Raw genomic sequence first — 21,928 nt, forward strand, 5'->3', positions numbered from 1 at the left:
GGGACTACTAACCAGAAATCGAAGAAGTTGAACTCTTATTACATAAAACAGAAAAGATTTTCATCCAAAAAAGACTTTTATCTTATAAGATGATCTGAAGTATGAAAGGAAAAAAGGTTCTGTTTTATGGATGAAGTGGGAAACTTTATTGTGAATCAGTATCACTTTTTTCCTTTCTTGTAGACAGCTTGACCTATTTTTTTTTCTATTACCCCTGCAGCAACAGTGATAACATTACCATTTCTATTCAAAGTTAAGAACATCTGTAACATACCATATGGGTGTCCTAATGACCCAAGTTAGCAGCTGGCCCAGCTCTAGTGGGAGGGAGCATGTAGGTTTTGGGAATAAGCTGCAAAACATAGTTCCCCAGATAAAAAAGTTTGGGCAGTGGCTTCCCAGTTACCTGAAGGAGACAGAAAGGAGGAGAGAATCAGGGCAAAGTCAAAGAGTTCTGCTAGAGATAAGTGCAAAAAAATTTGGTCTGGGACATGTACTTGTAAATTCTTATGTCATTCTCATTTGCTGCAGTAACAAAGCTATAATTTATAGCTTTTGTAATCCCACAGAGTGTATCCTCTTATTGTCTGTGGAAAACATTGCAATCACTCTATCATGCATTAATTTTAGTGCATTGTGGATCAACTCCTACATACTTGAATATGAATGCTTAATAGGAGTCTTGGGCTTTTTAGTTTCCAGAGCACATAAAATTTAAAACAATATTCAGTTTTATCACAGCAGCAATACAAATAGCAAAGAAGAAGCACAGCTTCTGGAGTGTTAGGTAGATAAACAGACAGACTCACACGTATGTAGTATCACCCACGTCTCTGCAGGACAGGGGAAAAAATCAGGTTCAGTGTTGACCTGTGTACTGTGGTGATAATAGTTATGTTAGTTGTCAGATACTCCTGTAGTGATGATGGCAAAGACAGATACTAATGTTAAGCTGAAAGCACATTAGAAAACTGTAGATGTTGTACACTCATTGCAGTGGATTACCACAGGAACTGTAGAAATCAAACTATAGAAATTTTGTGAACAAGGACTGACTATAACATTTGCATTTGACAAATGCGCGACTGCTTCATACCATTTTCCAAATCATCATAATTGCAAACGCCCAAACAATACAAATGAACCAGGAAAGTCAACATAGTTACTGTTGAAAATGTTTTTTTTCTCTGTAATCAAAAATTATCTAGACAAAACAATGAAGTTCAAGTTGCTGTGTGTTATTTTAAAAACATATATTTCCGGAAGAAGTTCTGCATTATCAGTTACCTCTCGTTGCTGTTTTAGATTTCTGGAGCAAAGCAGTTGATTGCTTGTGGGTGAGGTTTTCAAACTGTGTAGGTGAAAATTATGTGGTTTGTGTCTATGTGAAATTGTACAAATAGAGGATTTCTGAGTACAGTCTGTTCTGTTGATGATGAATTTTCAAATCAGATACTCTGAAGGAAAAGTAAAATTGCAAAATTCTGAAATACCACTGTTGGACTGAGAATCAGTGATGTGACAGGCATGGTACATACCTGGGTATAACCATGACTTTTAAATCACTTAACCAAGTTGTTCTGAATATTCATGTTATGCCAAAAATTGAGTATTCTAAATAGTAGAAGTTTTTGCAGTCTGTACAGATTTTCTGCTTTGAATCCCTTGGGTTGCTAGATCATAGCCTAATTCTTAGGTTTTTTTCCTTTTCCACCACAGGAAGGAAACTGGACTCCAGGATTTATAGGATTTGTTAGATTGTGGTTTTTTTTCTTATATTGTTCATTTATGGTGTAGAAAAACTATGGCTAAAATCACATCTATTTTGTATTTTGTGACCGTTGTAATTCCAATCCAGTCATCTTGAAACTGTGGAACCTGAACAAGAATCAAACATAGAAATTGAGTAACAGATGACATCTGCAACAAATCCGCAGGTCTGCTTCTGTGCAGCCACATCACAAAAATAGTTATTGATACACAAGTAAAAAAAATATTTCATGAAAGGGAAGGAGTAATGTCATTTGTCTGTCCTCTGCACAGAGATACCACTGAAACACTGGCAAAGCTGGCCTAAAGCACACAAGGAGTGTTATCAGAAAGCACTTGGAAGGGGGCTGGGGAGCAGTCATTGCTTCTGTACTAATTTCTGTTTTCTCACTGATCCCCAGGGGGGGTTCTAATACTTCTACTGGGAACTATCTCAGGTGACTGAGTTTGTTTGGAAAGAATGGTAGACTAGTTTACCACAGGGCAGTGTAATGATGTTTTCATATTTCCATCCTTTATGCAGACAGAAGGGACCATTTGTGCAGAAGCTGCATTTTTCTTTTTTGGCGGGGGGGGGGGGGTTTGTTTGTTTGTTTGTTTTTTAAAATCCTGTTCTTCTTTCTGTGCTTGGGAAGGATACAAATGCTTGCATGCACATATGTTTGTGAACACAAGTGCAGATAAACAAGTTACAGTCAGCTGTCAACATTTCCAGTCTTATTTCTAGAGCGGTGTAATTATTTTCTTGCTACTTAATTTAATATTTTTTAGATTAGGTAAAATGGATTTACAGTATGACTGTAATAATAATCCCTAAAAGAGAATTCTATGCTAAATCCATGCTATAATGAACAGAATGGACATAATTTTGAATTTCTATTTTATGCTGTTTCTTTCCCAGGAGTCATTCGGCATGTTGGAGATGCATTGAAAGATCATGCCTCAAAATCTCGAGGGAAGATCTGCACCATCGGTATAGCTCCCTGGGGAATTGTGGAAAATCAAGAGGATCTTATTGGCAAAGATGTAAGCCCTATATGGACATAGAACACCTCCAATATATATAAATCTTCCAGTAATTTTTCCTTTCCTCTCCATCCCTCACTTAACAATTCCTCATAGAATTAATGTCTGCAGCAAAAAATCAATACATACACAGGTTTTCCATTATGGTTGACAGCAATTTTGACGTAGCAACAATAAAAATTCCTGCACTGTATGTTCTTTAGAAATAAATTATAAAGAAACTTCATTAAATGCTTCTCTTGAAAACATATTAAAATTTCATCCTTAGAACAGGAGGAACCCTGAAAAGTGCCTAAGAAAACTCTGGTTGCAAAGCTGGAGGTCTGATTTATTTTGAAACAGTACTACAATGTGTTGGCTAAATTCAGAATTGCAGACTGTCCCCCTTATAATACATGTTTATTACCACAATCGTAAAAAGTCTTATAAATGTATTGGACATGAGATCAGACATCAAAGAATCATTACTTCAGTCACCTTCTGAAGAGCAGAGTGAGTGTTTCTTGTACTCTTTCACATCATTCTTCTCTTTTAAACCTATATTGTCACTCAGAAATATTTTAACCCCCAATTTTAAATACATAAATAGTTTACTTATGCAGGTTACAGGTTACATGTTACCTGATGCTTTTCTGAGCCCTTTTTTTTTTCCTCACCTCCGGCTCATTCCCAAGCAATCTGCCTGAGAACCAATGGCTAATTGTGAGTGAGAAGAGATACAGTCTTCATTCTGCATAATGAACATTTTTCTTTTCTACATTACTCTGAACCATTCTTCTCTGAATGTTCGTCCATTAGCAAGTTAGGGAAGGAAGAAGATTGAATTATCAGTTAGGTTAGAAGGAAATTCAATGACTATGAAGAAATTGATCCAACTGGAATTCATTGCATTTCACTATTAAATTATAGTCATTAGGAGGAATTGTATTAGTGGGGGGTTTTGTACTCTAATACCACCAGCGCTTGTATGATAGGGTTGCCAATACATACAAACAAGCAGGATGGGACTCTGCAGCAGTAATTCTGAGTCACTAATGAACTCTTCTGAGATGCAGTGTGAAAGGTCACTAGCAGAAATAGCTAATCACAAAGATGAGGTGCATCTTGCTAAAAAAGTGTAGTGTACACATCAGTTTCAAATAAGCATTCTTTACTGACTGTGCATGGAGTTCCGGAAGCATTGCAAGAAGAAAGAAGGCAAGAAAGGACATCAAATTAGTCATGAATTTTGGGACATTGTTGTTTCTCTATTAGTTATTTCCAGCTGTTGGAAAGCTACCTAATCCTGTTCCCAGCTAGTTACCACTTGTTAAAGGGGCTCTGGAGCCTTCTTTTACAGAAAGAGTTGAAGAAAGAAGTTGGTTTCCCAGCTGTTCCAGTCAACTGATTTCTGATTTCCTTAGGAGACGTTTTCTTCTAAATATCCTTCCAATTTAACAGGAAACCAAGAACTTGTATGCTAACTATTTTTAAAAAAAAGAAAAGCTTTCTGGTAAAACATACAACATTAATACTTAGTCTGATCATCAGGCAGAAAGTTACAAAAGCTTAAAAAACAGTAAAGAAAACAAATTTGGGTGAAGTCTTCCACAAATGCAGCCACAATTATATCAGTAGGATTGCAATTAAAGGGTCATCACTAAGAACAAAAATAGTTCCAGAATGTATCTGTGATTGAAAAAATTGAAACTTTTCCTCCAAACCTCCTGGCCCCTAATAGTTTCATAAAATGATTGATCAATGGCATGATGCAATGCTGAAGCCCTCTAATGCACATGTAATGATATTGCTTTATGCTTATCAATATTGAATTTCATCTTCCATTTTATTGCCTAGTCAGGCTGCTTTATGAAGACTTTCTTTAACTCTTCATAGTCCACTGAAATATCTGTAAGCTTTTCACACTCTTATTAACCCCAAATCCCTTACAACTGTGTTGAACAGAACATGACCCAGCTTGAGGTAGGCCACTTACGTCACTAAATCTTCTTAGTAACCCTCAGTCTTTGTAAAAATTAACTTTTCTTCTTACTGTTTTCCCTCCCGTCCCCCCAGCTTTCCCCAGTTACTAATCCCTCAAAGAACTTTCCCTCTTATCCAATGTGTGCAGTTGTTTTAGAAGCATTTGGTGAGGAAGCTTTTCTGAAAACTTTTTGAAAAATCAAAGTGTACTATATTGACTGGCTCATTAGAGGTGAATGCTGTGAAATGAACCAAGAAGGCGAAATATAAATAGTACTATAAGCATGTAAAATGAATCATCATTAAGCGAGGAACAAAGGCCACAAAGGATTATGCGGGGGCTGGGGGGGGCAGGGAAGTCAACGAATAGTAAAAGGCCTGTCAAACTCCAACATTAATGTGGCTTTATGCCTATATGCACTATGTCTAGTTAAATTATGATCAAAACTGAAGAGCTGTCAAAACATACCCTTCCAGCATCAGATAGATACAGAAAAATATCTTAGTCATGGAATTTGGGGAAGGGAAGCAGGGGAGGGTGAGTTATTGCCATTGCACATGCCCCAGTGCATGTTGCCTCCCTGTGCTTTGTTGCAAGTCAGGCGTGCTCAGCGGGGCTGTGCTTCTGCTAATGCCCCAGCCCTTTCCTGGCCCGTATGGATCTGGAAGTCATAGCTGAGGAGTTTTATTGCGTTTACCAGTCCATCCAAAACAACCAGCTCTCGGGAATCCCAAGGGCTTTCCTTAGAGCCATAAAGAGAACCAGCCAAGTTAAGACAAATATTACTGTTGTTTGCTATTTGTTATATTGTGCTGGCTAAAGATCCCTAAAAAGACTTCTCTTACTCCAGTACTGTAAAAGCAATATAGCAGAAAATAGTGTCCCTCTTAACACACTTAGATTCTAATTTAAAAACAAAGCACGCAAGGGAAAGGTAGTCAGTTGACTTATTTCCAATTTCCTGATAGAAGAACTGTGAAAGCAAGGTGGCTTGCTCAGTCTTGTAGAAAACTTGCGTTATAAACAAGTTTCTGCCTACATACAGAGACATTCTTCCTGTGCGCTTTGTCAGTCTTTGTAACACGCACGTCTTTCCTTTCAGAGTCTATTCAGTCCTCATTTGTTTAGTTCCTAGTCACCTCAGTAGGAATAGTTTTTGGATCACAAAGAGAACACTGATTTCAGTACTTTGCTTTTTGTTCAATGAAATCATTCAAATAAGTTTCACTTTTAGCCCAAAGAAGCTAGTACTTGAGGCTTAAATCAAAATATGCTTTTATTGTGCAACTCAGTGAGGACATTTCCAGCATACTGTGATATATCATTGATCAGTCAAGTACATAACCTACTAACTTAAATAGAATGCATTTTTTAACGATAAAAGTATTGAGAAAAAAAATCATTTTTTTTCTTACTGAACTAATTTAAACTAAAATTGAGCTTCTGCACTACTGCGCTGAATAACTGAAAAATCCATGACACCCACTCTTCCATGCCTACTATAAAAATCCTTCCCTACATGGATCCATCAGGTTGACATAAGGAGAAATTATCTCAAATTTCTTGAGTTTTATTTGTCTCACTTAGAGTGCTATTATAGCCATGGATTTCTCTCCCTATATTGCTACATTGATTTTTCTGTTAAAGTCAACAACTAGACTATGGCAAAACTGAAGCTCAGGAGAAACTTTGGAAAAAAAAGAATACTTACTATTTTTAACAAAGGCTTTAGCCAGTGAAAAGGAAGCAATAGTGGTCAGCTTTTATCATTTACTGCAGCAGAATGTACAACACAAAATACAAGTCTAGTCTGTAGACTTGTGCATAAACAGGTAAAAGCAAGAAGTGTTATCAGAAAGAAAACCACTTTCTCAAGGCAAATTTAAATCTATATAATAAATATAGATTTATTATATGTACAAATATATATAACATATATCAACTATAATATATAATATAACATAAGTTGTATTATATTATTTATAGCTCAGGTATGTTATATATATATATTTTTTAATATATTTATCAACCTCTTTCATGCACTCTGTGTTCCAGAATAAATTATATTTTTTTATCCTTAGAAGTCAAATGTTGGAAGCATGATCATTGCCAGTTGTGGATGTTCTTTACGGACTTCACTAATAACAGATTCCTGTTCTTTTGTACTGACCAGAATATTCAGAAAAAATAAATTTAATAAAACTCAAGCAATGAGTAAACTGCTGCTTGAAACCTACTTTCCTATACAGCTGAAATCACAAAAATAAGGAGCAAATATTGTCCCTTTTTATGTAAATGCTAAATTTATATTGGACTAAACGTAAGTTGAATCCAAGCATCCTTAGGTTTTTCTTTTGTTAAAAAATAAAATCTGGCTTTCTCAATCTGTTTCTAGATAATACTTCTGATTTATTAAAGCCTGCAGTTTCAAAGTAACCAAATTTTATATTAACACACTTGCTGATTTTTATAAGAATAACTGGAGGTAAGAACACGTAATCAGCAGTTTTCTCTGGGATGCTCAAATGTTACTGCAGGCTTGCTACCAGAACGTAGCAATTTAGATTATTCACAGCAGAACTCTGCCGTCTTGCTCTACTTGCTCATTTGTATCTTCAGCTTTCCTCAGTATTGATTTGGATGGTGCAATAGGGAGCAAATTTAAAACTGGAAGGTTGTATGCACTTCAGAGGGCAGGGTCGCAGTGGAGAAGTTAGAAGTCAGCCTGTCATGCAGCAGGTGCTACCATCAACTTCTCCAAATCCCTGGACAATAACAGACGAGACAACTTCTTCAGGAAAGGTGGGGACCTTCTGTGTTGTAGTGAATCACCAGGTAATTATTAATAGTTAACAACTCAATTACATCATAACTCAATGATGTTTCAGAAAGATGAGTATTATGCTGGAATTTAGTAACAGGACTGATAAATAACCTTGGGAATCATTCATTTTTATGGTACTGGGCACAGGTGAGGCCAATGTCTAGTTATTAGACAAGTCAAGGAAATAACAGCAAACAGGAGGTGCAGAAAACATAAACAATGAGGAAAGTTTAAAGCTTAAATTGTTTGCTACATATTACAGCTGAACTAACTGAGAAAGGCTTATTTTCATCAACACGCCAAGTCCTGCCCATTCCCTTCTCCCTGATCCCATCTGTAAATGCTTCATTATAAAGGACTTCACTCTGCCAGTACCAAGTCCCCTTCATTTTTAGAATACTACCTACCTCCTTGAGATTAGCAAAGATTACCCAAACCAGAAAAAGTGTGCATTCAAGAGTAAGCGTCGCCTTAGAATTAGTATCATTCATGTATATAAAAAAAAAAAACATATAGCTGCAAGCTTGATAGGTATGTAGCCAGAGCTCACCACTTTAAACCACAGTCTTTAAAACACATTCTGGTGAGTCTTATCAGTGTTCATATTAGCTGCTCTCTTTGTGTGTACGAGGCAACAGGGACGTCAGACTCTCAAGATGGGCTACACATTTCCTTTTCATTCTTTCATAGTAATCCGAATTACAGCGTTAGTTTGTAGCATGAGAGTGCTTCCTTCTGTCTCTCATACTTCTTTGGTTTTATATTGTCAGAAAGATTACGTTTTGCTTTAATTATTTTCTGCAGGTTTCAGAATAACGATAAAAGTTACAAATCTCAGGCAACTAATTAGTAAGCGTATATTCCTTTATTGTCATTGGATTTCTTGTTACCAATTTTCACTTGGTTTTGGTAGATATTTTGCAATTATCCTGCAAGAAGATTCTTTGAGAAGAAATTAAATTGCTGGGGAAAAAAAAAAGATTACAGATAACTACAAATAGTTACTTCACAAGGTTGTTCCACTGCAACTTTTATCCAGTGTGAAAGTATCAGAGGCCCCTGGCAGGCTGGGTCAGGCAATAATTACTCTAAGGACGGGTGTAAGGAAAAGAGATTCAGCTTTCTCTCATTGCAAACTACAAGGTGGGAAGCATGCCTGCGGTGAAGCTGAGGACCAGCATGTTTGTAGTATATACTGAGAATTTGGATCATGATGCTTCCAGGACCCTCTAAATTAAACCAGGAACTACTCTGCTCCCTGGTGTACCCTGGAACAGTGAGGCTGCGGAGAAGGCTTAATTTGAACAACAGCTGCTACTTTTTCAGAAGCAAAGCACGCTCCGCTCTCTTCTTTCGGCCACTAGTCTGAACTCACTAAGTTTGCTGTAAATTCTTTGCCCTCACGTAGACTGCTCATATTCGCGCGTTGGATGACACAAGACGTGCGTGCTCACTGCCCATGATGAGTTACCCTGAGTGATTTTTCAAGTGCTGTCCCTATGTTGAGCGCTGTGTGCCCACGGGGCATGTAAACAGAGCATACTACTGCTTTTAATCCAAGCTTGCGGTGCAAAGGCAGCTGCTGGGGTTATCCCAGCTCCTCACCTATTGACAGAATGCCCTCAGCCCCTGCAGCCTGAGCACTGCCTCACAGCATGGCTGCCGTCACATTCATTAACCTATATTTCAAGGGGTTGCCTGGAGCATAAACGCTTCCTTTCAACTCTGCAGAGGAAGATGCCAGGGGACATTATTCCCTCTTCTCAATGCAGAAAGAGGATGAGAAGACATTAAAGTCAAAGTTTTCCCAACCTTTTAACTTGCTTGTAAAATATAAGGGGTTGAAAAGAACAAAGGAATGGGAACTGCAAGAGTGAGAAATTTAAAATCTGCTGAGTGTTGTGGAAAAACAATTCACCTCAAGGAAATAGCCTCAAAGCCTAGGATTTTCTTGCCTCCCTGAAGATTTTTTTTTATCCTTTAATCAGGAAGAGTGTGACAGTGTTGTTTGTGAAATTTGTTATTGAAAAAAAGTATTTCAGCTGTTGAACTGTGCACACCGTGAACAGGTCAATTGAAAATAATTGTATTCCCATTTTCACATCTATGAATTTTACTAATAATATTATTCTCCTTGTAGCTAAACAACAGACACAGAACCAAAGTGTAGCCTTCTAATCTGCCCTGCCGCAGCATTGTTAAGTCAGTGTGGATCCTTCAGTCCCCATTAGCAAGTTTTGAGCTGTGTCTCCTGGGGACAAACCACAAGCTGCCAGCAGAATGGCATGCACAGTGGCTTGTAATCATACAACAAATGGGCAACTCAAGTCATTCTTCTTCCAGCAGACCTTGCTGGCCTGTGCCCTCTATATATATTGAGAGGTGTGGCAGGTATCAGTTTAAAAGATCTGTAACTGTTTTAATTTGATTTTATCTGATACTTAGGTGTGTGAGAAAGAACCTGTGAGCAAGAACCTTTTTCTTTCGGACTGTGAACGCATGGTTTCTGTGTCTGTCAAAGCTAGTTGATGAACACATTCCGGCAGCATATTGATATTTGTTAAGCTATGTGTGCCTGTAGAATAAATGTTTCATGAATGGGGCACCAAAAGAAACAGTATACAAGAAATTTGAGCAAAAGCTATCACCTGTTCTCACAGTGGAGAACACCACCTTGCTGTGGGCTAGGTGCCCTCTTAGGCTTCTCAGACTTCCCTTTTGCAGGACAAACACCTTACAGAGTGACCTCTGCGTGACAGTTTATAACAGCAAAAGAAGTCTGTGGGTTTCCCCTTGACATACAAGAATTGACTGAAGTGCTGCAAGCATTCACAAGCAAAAATAATAGAGATAGATATATATCTCTTGCCAAAGAATTAGTAACGCACATTATTTATAAAGATTTATGTCCCAGAGAGCTCTTCAGAATAACAAAAAGGGAGAGAAGTTTAGGAAGAAATTAATAGGTTAATGTATTTCTGACTGTAAGCATTTCTGTCAAAACATGAATGTATACTTTTGTGCATTAAAAAGCACAAGGTTTTGTTATATTTGCAAAATGAACAATGCCAGAGCTGTGAAGAAAATTCCTTGCAGATGAAGGATAGCCCAGCTGAGTTTTGTAACAAGTCACTTCAGCATTTCTTCAGCTAGGACTTCATTTTACAAATTTTCAGGAGTTTTGTCTTTCCAAAAAGACAAGACATACGTAAACAATGCAGGGAGCAATACATTTCTAGCAAATGCCTTTGCATGATCAGCCAGGGTCCCTCGACACAGCACCAGTTCTTTTGCCACATCAGTGCAGTCTTACCTATGTCACTGGAGACCCACCAAAGCAGCTGACAGACAAATGTGGCCCAGTGATATTATTTGCTCTGTCTGGAGGCTGTGAGTGGGATAACTCTGCCACAATTTTCTCTGTGTGTCTGCAGAAGAGTTTCTCCTGTTGAAAACAAATCAAAGGAAGTGTGGCAAACTCCCCATTGAGTGGAAACTTTCTAAATTGTTGTGACCACAAGCCACTGCCTTTGAATTATGCTAAGAATTGCCCAATAGATTTTTTTCCAAGAAAATTGAAAACGTCGCGTAATATCATGTGTATACCTCCCCAAGAGTGGAACTCACCTGTAGAAGGGTGTCTGGTGGCTCTGAATGAGGAAGAACAGGGGGCACGGTGCTGGGTGGGGTCTGTGAAGAAAAAATCAAAGCTTTTGGTCAGATGAGGTGTAGGATTTACGGCAACACTACTGAAAGACATCAGCAGACAAGGTGCACAGTGCATGTGTGTAGTCACACAGACTTTTGGAGGACTGACCGCTAGCTGGACTTAACACTGAAACAGCGGCCATTGATGCCATTTAAATAAATTACCATGGAAAACCCTTTAAGCAGTGCCTGCGTCAAAAAACTTGGTGTTTACAAGAGACGGCCACACAGGTTTAAGTGCTAAGCTTATTTTCTACTTTACACATAGAAGACAGCAGTGCCCAATGACAATACCTCAAACAATTTTGATTTTTTTTTCTTTTATATCATCTTGTCAGCTGGTATCTTATAACTGATTTAGTTCCAAGGGTCTTTTCTGTTTAGTACTTTTTTTTTCTTCTGTCTCTAAAATGCAGGTGGTCCGACCATACCAGACAATGTCCAATCCCATGAGTAAACTGACAGTGCTCAACAGTATGCATTCTCATTTTATTTTGGCTGACAATGGCACTACTGGTAAATATGGAGCAGAGGTGAAACTTCGTAGACAGCTGGAAAAGCACATTTCACTTCAGAAGATAAATACAAGTGAGTAACATTTTGCCTGTATTGTCTTATAATTGCAATTATATTAAAGACACTATGAGTTTAAATAGGCAATAAGGTCTGAATATTTGGGGGAGTAGTTCTACTGTCTAAAGTGGTGAGTGTGAGCTAATAAAGGCAAATAATGGTGAACAAAGCTAATAAAATGTAATTTTAGAGTACTGTGGGTAAGCGTACAGCAGAAATAGCTGAATTTGTTTCCAATATGTTTTAAACGATATTTGTCAAGGCTCTTCAGGTTCAACTTAGATCTTTGGTATCCGCAACTCCTTAAAACTGTATACAATTCTGGTCCCCTCCATTCTGTAAAGAATACAGTGGAATAAGAAAAGGCAGAGAAAAGGTTGACAAAAAGTTAGGGTGAGCTTTTTATGATAAAGACTTTGCAGGTTGAAGGAGAGATGACTGAGGTATATAGAGGTATATCTAATCCTGCATGGTTGCAGGAGAAATGACTGGACAACTCAAGCAGTTCCAGAGCCATTGCTATTTAAAGGCAGAGAGGGTACCCCATAGAAGTGTTACTATATATTTGCACTATGCTTATTAGTTTTTCCTAAGCAGCTGTCATTAGCCACAGCCAGAGGCAACATATGAGGTTAGATGCTCCTTTCACCTTATCTTTTACAATCATGATGATACATTCCACATCATGATCAGACTGAAGCCCCCTTTTTTCTCTCATTTATAATTTCTTTTCCTTTTTAATCATGTACCACTTTACTACATAGAATGAAAAGTAAATAATCACCTAAGTAAGCACTTCTGCTTGGATAAAATAAAATATGATATCTTAATATTAGTATTATTATTTCTGTAGTGTGTAGGTGCTTAATTTAGATGGGGAGTTAATTACTTTCTAGATATTTTGGATTTGTTTGTTTGTTTGTTTCTGTTTGCAATCATTTAGTTTTCAGAAATTTAGTGCTATCAAAAGGAAAAAGGATCAGCTCTAGAAATTGAACCTAGGCCATGCATAGGGAAGAAATCTTCATTTGGATGCTAGCCAGGCAGGAGTTTTTTCAGTCTCACAAACAAAACCTCAGTGTTGTACCTGCATAAGCTACCTTTAGGAATGAAAACAGAGCTCATTTTTCAAAAGTGATTATATGCACAGCCTTTCTGCTGGTAACTCTCTCTAAACATGCAATTCTGAGGCCAGGAATGCTGATGGTTTTTGTGATACAGGCACTTGAAGCTGGAATGAGACTAGGAAACATATTTAGATTGTTGGACATCAGATGACAATGAGTTATGGGCAGGCCCAATGGGGTGAACATAAACTGCCATGATAAAGCTTTCTGTATGAGTATAGTCTGTGCTTAAATCAAAATTATGTGCTACCTACACTTTTCAACACCACTGAATGAACAACACACACTACAGGCTTCTTGTTTTTACAGTATCAGAGTATATATTGCTTTTTCTCAGATAGCAGTGTGTAGATATGCACAAACGTGTGTGGATCCAAGCAGTGTATGCATGCCTATGCATTTCCTTGGCAGATGGAGATAGTATGATCTAATCCTAGGTTGACCAGCAACAAAAATTCACATTTGAAAATGGCATAGATCATGTAATCAAATTGTAAAAAAAAATGTGCTGTAAGTAATAATTACCTGAGGACGTTTATAAGAAAAATATGAGCTTTTGCAGTTTACTGCACAACATTGTGTTGGGGAAGTATTTATGTTAAAATATAAATCTCTTTAGAGGGACTTAATACAGGTTTGGATAAGAGGTTTATATCTTAAAAAGTGGTTGATGGATGAACGTCTAAACTTTGGTGTTCAAGTCAAATGCTTGCCTGACCTCTTCAAACACCTACAAAAAAATGAAGGATTTCTCTTCTCTGGTTTCTCTCTGAAGTCCCCTAATCTCTCAGGGCTATGTATCTTCCTTTTTCTCTTCCCTTTTCTCTGTGACAAAGTCTCTCTACCATTTAACTTCTCCCTCCCAAATCTCTCTCTCTTATAAATACAAAAAACACTTGGGTCTCATAACAGTCATGTGAAAGAACTGTTGGGAAGGAAGGCTGCGGTTAAGATTTGTATGCCTTGGTCCAGTGACATCCAGAATGCTTCTGCCACGTTTTTTTTCCCTTTGTTTTAAAAGAAGGTGACTGAGTCCTGCCCAGCCTCTAGTTAATAAAAAGGTGACCATATGGATGAGAGAAGGACCACCTGCCCTGTTGGGTCAGCCAAACAGATGGCCACTTTCTGATACCTTTCCTTACCCTCATTCCTAGCGGAGCAGTGGCTGTGTGTGTGTGGCCCTGTGTGTGCAGGGGCATGGCTGCAAAGCGATCTTCAACCACTCGGGGAGTGTGTGCAGCCATGCGTGTGTGTTCTTACTTACCATTTTCCAGCACTAAGCACATGGAGTGGGGAAAAACACTGACAGCACCGGACTTTTGTTTGCTGGAGAGTAAGGAAAAGGTACAATTTTTGGTTAATCGCCAAACAAAAGAGCAGAGGGCTACAAAACAGAACAGATTTAGGAAATAATAACCAGTTGCCAATTTCTTCTTTCACACCTGTCCCTGGACAATAGTGCTGAAAGTAGATTTTATTCTTATTTTTAAGCCTGCCTGACTTTTACATGCTAGGCTTGTCATTTCTTCTTATTTACTTTCCTTTGCTTCAACTGTATCTTTCTCCAGTGCAGTGATAGCTCTCCTGGATATTCGGGATCACACACTATCCACAAAGGGAAACTTCAAGCTTGTGCTCACCTATTAAAGACACAGAAAACAGTATTCCCTTCAAATAGATTAGGACAGTAGCAGTCTCTTTTATAAAATTTAGAATTAAATCAGATCATTAGGTAGGCCAGATAATTCTGAAAGACTCAGATGTTTTTGTTCCTAGCATGGCAACACTCTCAGTCATTAAGCGGTATTTAATTTTCTGAATGAAATAATAAAAATCTTGCCTTATACCCCCTATGAACACTGGAGAAAAGATTTCATTGAATTCTCTGTTTCCACTGTACCTTTTTAGCTTTTATCACTTCCATAGCTCTTGTTTTGCCCACAGCAAATATTCAGGAATTAGAAAATGCTTTCCAGGCAAGCAGAGAATACAGTTGCATCTGTAGGTCAGTCTGAGTCTGCAGGCTCAGGACACAGTCACTCAGTTGTGCATTTAGCTAGAGGTCAGTTTGATGCTTCAATGCCTAGGACGGATCTTTCTTATTTTCACTCATGAGGACTATTTTAACACAGCCCAGCAACCGTCTCTTGCACTGAGCCACAAGTTGTCTCAAACTCATGAAGTTTCAAAGTGCATAATTTTGTGGTTAGAAATGGACTTTCCTAAAACTGTTTCAAAGTCAAAAGGAAATATTGAAGATGATCTAATCAGAAATGTTTGTGGTTTCCAATTCACACAAACATTTGAGTCCTGGACTTTTGGCAGGAATTTAAAGGTAGGGAGATCACCGTAAGACAAGCTCCTCTCATCTACAGTGTTCCTTGATTAAAGTCATTCTAAAGTCTTATGTTTCAACACTCAATTTTATTCAGAAGGAATCAGGATCAATGTATCCTCTAAAACGTTGAGAATTTCTTTACTTTTCTAGAATCCCATACACGATACATTTCCTTCTCCTCTGGTGCCTGAGAAGTCTTTGTCCCCTTTGCAGCTGCTTTTTCCCAAATGCTGTATACTTAAAACATTTTCCAGTGGGTCACAAAGGTGCAAGGAAATGTTTCAAAAGCAACTGTTTAAAATAAAAAAGGCAGAACAATTTTCACCGGAAAACTGTCATTGGCATTGGATTAGAAATCAATTAATATCTTATGATCCTGCAAGATGTAGAAGTGCAGCTAGTCTTTTTTTCCTACCCTGGGAGAATACTGGTGGCCAGCACAGAAAGAGAACTTAATGTATCGCCAAACAGATAATGTAATCTGTAAACAGAGAAAGGAAAGAAACGAAGCGTTTGATTACAAGAGATGACATATTGCGAATTCTCCAGTTATGACATTCCTAGACACTAACAAAGCATTTCTATGAAGTGTGCTAGAATGGCCCGGTCATTTGCTAAAATGTACATCGTCACCACTTCTTCAGAGCACTGATGAATAACACAATAGGTACATCAGTCTTCCCTCCAACCAGAAACACAAAAGAAATCTGTCTACAAAATGTGCATTGGAAGTTACAAGTCATTCGTACTCATATACAAGGCATAAAATATTCATTTCTGCTGCTCCACAGATGGTTAGGTTAGAATAATTGCCAATGTAGCAACTCAGCTAATAGGTCTGATCTGAGGACTGTTAATCACTTTCAGGCAAAGTCACTCCAATAGGTTGACATGCTGTGGGTTTTACCCATTTTGTGATTAGCCAGAGCAATGCTGTCTCATTAAAAAGTGTGTTCTAGAATTACTTCTTACTACATAAAAAGACCCTTTAGCAGTACTTACAGAATCTTCAAAAATCCTGCCTACAGTTTCCCCCTTTTGGCTCTGCTCTCATGCTTACATTTTTATAATATGTTGTTCATTCCTCCTGTTTGCATTAAGGCCTTCATTCCATGTGGTATAGATGTTACTATTAACTGCATTGTTACTACTAACTGAAATATTCTCCAATCCTTAAAGAGTTTACACATGATTGCCGAGCACACTTCCATCATATAAATGATCTTACTGGAGCAGCGGAGAAAGGCAAGGATACACATGATTTATATACATAAGATGATTGCACATAGCCTATAGAAAAGTTTTTAACTTGAATGAAAGAGGTTGTGAATTATCTAGGAATGTTGTAAGTTTTTCTTTAGAAGCACAAGTATAATTAATTATCTGTCAGCAGAATCAGCACCTGGACGCATAGCATAGCAATGATATGTGCTTACACAGTATGCCATAGTATGTTCTTGTGTATGTGTAACTACTTGGAGAAACATACAATCATTTCCTTTGTCTTGCATGTGTCAGCACATACATATCAGTAATAAAATTTGTGTTTAGAATGCGTTATAAAGGAGTAATGTGCTTTCAGTAACAATTAGAATGGCAGAATAAGCTTTCGTGTTATTTGCAAATCTGACAAATGGCCTTGAAAACATATTCATCATGTGCTAGTGACATATTTCTTTTAAGTCCAGACATCTTTCTTATATTGAAAACTTCATCTACCAAAATATTTAAATTTTGATCAGAATACTGCCCAAATTTTCTGTTCTCTGTAGTTATCTGACAGAGATTTTACGTCCTTAAAATTTGCTTTGGAAATAGATGAAGTCCATCCAGTGAGGCAGTGGTGTTAAAATTGGGGTTAACATCTACCATCACAGACTAAAATGTAAAAAGATCTAATGTTTGCTCTAATGATATAGAAGAGGCTCATTTACTTGTCAGCTTGGACTACTTAGCTTTCTGCCATTTTAAAGTATAAAGTAGAGACATAACCTCAAAGAAGGAAAGAGTAGAGGTGAGGTAAAAGGACTTCACTATCATCAGGAATGAAGATAACAAGAATATATAATGTCACCCAGACAGCAGAAGCCCAGACATTGCTGATGATGGGGGAAGACATTTTTCATTATGAAAACTCCTTGTTCTTCATGAAACTAGCTACCACCTTCTTCTTCAGGAGTAGTTATGCAGAAAAAACAAATCCTTTTTTGAGATTTTTAGAAATACATTTTCTAGAAAACCCAAAAATAAGGTAAAAATGAGGATGTGTAACCAAAGACATATTTGAAACCAGAATGTTAAGCCAGAGGACATAAAGGCAATGCACGTTTAATTTCAAATAGACTCCTTCAAAAAATCAGAATGTAATGAGTAGATTGGCTTATTTTGTATTTTATATAAATTCCCTTAACAAACACACTCTTTTAGCCTTTTCGAAGCTTAAAGATCCAGAAAATGGACAAAGGGATTTCTTCCTCAAAGCCAAATATGCGCTATAGATCAGAAGGGATTCATTTGCATGCAGTTGGCCACCCTTCTGGTATAGGCAGATTGTATCACAAGGCTTTGAAGAACAAGGTGTACATTTATGTTAAAGCTAAATGTCCATTTATGTTAAAGTTGACACAACAGGTGTATATAGTGAGCCTCAACACTCCCACTCTCCTGCTGCAACACTAACACCTTAAGTGTTACCTACATTATGATTCATCTTCTCTGCACCATATGAAAACAACAGAAAAAAAATACATATTCTGTACCACAGTTTTACTTAGGGCTGATGCCTTGCCCTCTTTCCTAGAAACTCTAGAGACCTCAGTGGTGTGGTTTTTATTTCTCTCAGAAAAAGGGGGGGAAAACCAAACAAACCTCTGTGTATTTTGCCCAAGAATCACTCTGCACTGCTCAGTCAGTTCCACGCACTGAGGCATGTTGATATTTCTTAGAAAGATTACCACACCAAATCCTTAGGTTGTGTAAGTCCACCTTGCAATATTATTACTCTTCTTTTGATTAGTACATTTCTGGAAGAATTGTCTCCGAGACCATGTAGGGCTTCATGTGGAATATTACTATTCATTGTCAATCTGCAGTTGTTCTTATTTTAAACATGCTGTTTGGTGCTGAAGGTTTACCCTACCTCTACAGTATGCTGTTTGAAAACAGACAGGCCACAGACATTGGTAGTTGTGTCCTTGTATTTATTCTTTCTTCTTTATAGAGTTGGTGAATATAGTTGAGTTTTGGTAGGCCTATGAGAAAAAGTTACCTCAGAGTAAGGAATTGATGGATAAAGTTGGGTGATTTGACTGGGTAGAGAAGGCAATTTGGACAGGGTACTATGTCGACAATATCTGTTCATGTGACCCGTGGACTTCCCTTTGTCATCCTATGCCTGAGAATATATGAAGGGGGCTGGGAAGGCAAAGGGACGTTCAACTGTCATCGCTGGCATCTTCTCTGACCATTGCACCATCATCAAATGCATTGGAATTCTCATTTGTTTCAGATTTTTCCTTCATATTCTGTGCAGCCCTAGATGCATTTTCATAACTACATAGCTGGGAAGGTGTAGGTACAGACTTCTTTCTAGGAAAGGAAGCCCACTGCAAGTTTGACTTCTGTGAAATCTGAGTAAAACTCAGAACTGTTTGAAGCTTGACTCTTTTGAGATTTTGTTAGAGATTGGAAACTTGGGCCTTTTTCGTTAAAAGCATCATGATGTTGGTGGATCAGGCACTGGAGACAAAAATACCATCTCAGAAAGGGATGAGAAAGCACATGCAAGTTAAAAATTGTTCTTGAAGCACAGATAAATACATGATTGAGTGAAAGTGAATCCGTGAATTCCTCTCACGGACTTGACTTTCAACAGATGAGTGTGTTGAAAACATATGTGTTTTCCTATGACTGATACACAAGCAAAAGAACATAGGTCAGCTTTATAATGTTTAGCCATTTTTATTGAATTTACCAGAAAAATCAGAACAAAGCCATACAACTAAGAAACAGATTATTTCAGGGTGAATATTTTTTAGCAAAATTTATGCTGTTCCGTTTCTCACCTGTTATAATTTTTTACAACAGGTGAGAAAAGAGGGATAATTTTCTGGTAGTGTCCAATATGTTGACAAATATGTAAAATATGACAAGGAAAAACTCCTCAATATGTAATCCAAGGCAATGTAAAATTTCGCTATGTTACTGTGATAACTTTCTAAAGTGCTGGCTACAATGTGTGGTAGTGCTCACATCCAAAGGGAACTAGGAAAAGTAACGAGAAAGATTAGACAGAATGTGAAAATTACTGAAATTTTAGTTGCTCCTGAGTCTCTTAGGCTGTTACCTACAGTTGATGAGCTCCAAGAAGAGCAAAACCTGTTAGGTTCTGTAGTACTGGCCTAATAAATAGTTGACTGCTATAACAGATAGGATGTTTTGACTGAAATCCGTGAAGGTTCTTGCATGCGTGTCTTTGAACTTGAAGTAACAGCTTCTACAGGATGTTGCCATCCTGTAGAAAGTAAACAAGTGAGTTGTTACTGGCTTGTGAGGCTCAACAGTCCCAAGGTTTAGTCTTACATAGACTCTTCCCATATCTTGCCTGTCCTGAAGACTCTCTAAACTTGGTCCTTTTGCAAAGATAGGTATGAAAATCAAAAGAAAGTGTCATACATTTTTCATCAGTTTTTCTCATTACCATCCTTGATGTCCTTTGGAGACGTTTTTAGGATCTGTACAATATTAAATGAAGATACGGTCCAGGTGTCAGGTCCACAATTTTTTCTGCCAATGACACACCTGGTAGGATGGCAAATACATCACAGGGTGGATTTAGTCAGGTGAGGAAGGAGCACTGAACAAATGAAAATGAGGGTGAAAGTACTGAGATGAGGCAGAATAGAAAGGAGAACAGGCTGGGACAGGTGAAATGCAATCATACTCTCAGTAAACAGGAGAATTAAAAATAGAGGAGATAAAAGACAATTATGGATTAGACACAAGGAGACAGACAGGAATTGAAAGTGTGATTTGGATACCAAAAAGGAAATCAGAAAGAAGAGAATGTAGAACAGAAGTGACCATAATAAGAACAAGCAGAATGAATGCAAACTACAAGAGAAACAATAAATCTGAAAAAAATTAAATTTATAATAGTAACATTAAAATGTGGTTGAGAAGCATGAAAAAGAAAAAGGAAATGATAGTAAATGAGATTCATTGAGCCTACAGCAGAAGAAAAGCCAAAACATATACTGAAAAGCAAAAATAAGTCCAACAGTTGTGAGCTTTTCTTTATTAGTAGTGGTTCTGTGTCATTCTGTCACACATAATCCTTTAGTTCTGTGAATCTGAGAAACACAGCAAAGATTCTTAGAATTTGTTGTATTGGCTTACAGGTCCTTTTTATTTCTCTAGACATAGGGCATGTAATGAGACTCCAAACAAGTGGAAGTTCCACTTAATTTATTAAAATAGAAAACTGTTAAAGTTGTTCAGAAGAGGGCAGAATGAGTTTGGCCTCTTTTTTTTTTTGTTTGTTTGTTTTTTTAAATCTCTACATTTCTCTGCTCTTATTACTGAAGAATCCTTTCAAAGATGAAAAGAAATATCTGTATCATCTTTGGATTCTGCTCTGGCGAAGATACTGGAGATAAGGAGTGAGGAAAAGGGAGAACTGGCTGTAAGAAGTACCACGGTGTGAAATTAAGTTTGAGATGGTTGTGGCATCAGGGGACGTTCCTGTCTCTGGAAATAAGACCCAGCATCCCTCTCTGTCATCCTGTGAAGGCTACCCTCCCTTTCTGCAGTCATGTTCACTTAGTAGTTAATAGTGTAATTGTTCTGGTGGTAAGCATACTGCAGCTGTGATTCACAGAGTTGGGGGAAGCAGATTTATTGTATATGCAGGTGATCTTATCTATTTGCTCTTGATGTTGATATTTTATCCAAAATTGTTTTGTACTTATCAGGAGGTGTTTCCAAAAGGGTCTGAAGGCTGAAAATAATAGCCTGACAAAACAAAAAACAAAAAACAAAAAACAAAAAACAAAAAACAAAAAACCAAGCTGTAATGTTATTTCAGTGTAACCTAATAGGAAAGATCTGGATTATTTCAGGATGTTCTCTGTTATCACTTAGTCTTTTTGAGGCAGCTGGGACCATAAGCAATACCACATAGATGTCCAGGGGTGAAGCAGATACATTTGTGGGGGCAAACTTTTAAAAAGATTGTTGTAAATCCAATACCATTTTAAATCCATTTAAGCAGCACTTACCCTGTGGTTAGACACACTCTATTAACAACCAAATAGCAGTATCTGTTGACTCTATTACTGTAAGGCAAATATTAGGTCAGAAATTTAAAATTACTTCCCTCAAACTTTTAAGCTCATGCTGGGTGGACTTTTGCTTATTAAAATTCCAGAGCATATCTACTTGTTTATCCATTCTGCGTTAAGTACCTCTCACTAGGATGTCAAAGTGCTATACAATCACTTGGACCAAAATGCTGCTGAAAGCCATCAGATTCATGTGGTGTGTTTCTTTTAGCCTTTGCTGATGCAGCACGCTGCTGCATACTCTGCTAGCCCCATGAA

General features: G+C 37.6%; 1 protein-coding gene across 8 annotated transcripts in view; it reads left to right on the forward strand.

Annotated features, from left to right (window-relative positions):
• The window catches only part of TRPM3 (transient receptor potential cation channel subfamily M member 3), a 449,063-nt gene that overhangs the window by 311,864 nt on the left and 115,271 nt on the right, over nt 1-21,928 (forward strand). For all 8 annotated transcript variants that reach the window (XM_063319668.1, XM_063319666.1, XM_063319671.1 and 5 more), the window contains 2 exons: nt 2,672-2,796; nt 11,708-11,879. In XM_063319668.1, coding sequence (XP_063175738.1) covers nt 2,672-2,796; nt 11,708-11,879 — 297 coding nt within the window. The remainder of the gene's footprint in view (nt 1-2,671; nt 2,797-11,707; nt 11,880-21,928) is intronic.

Source organism: Chroicocephalus ridibundus, chromosome Z, assembly GCF_963924245.1.
Source record: "Chroicocephalus ridibundus chromosome Z, bChrRid1.1, whole genome shotgun sequence".
NCBI classification, from domain to species: domain Eukaryota; kingdom Metazoa; phylum Chordata; class Aves; order Charadriiformes; family Laridae; genus Chroicocephalus; species Chroicocephalus ridibundus.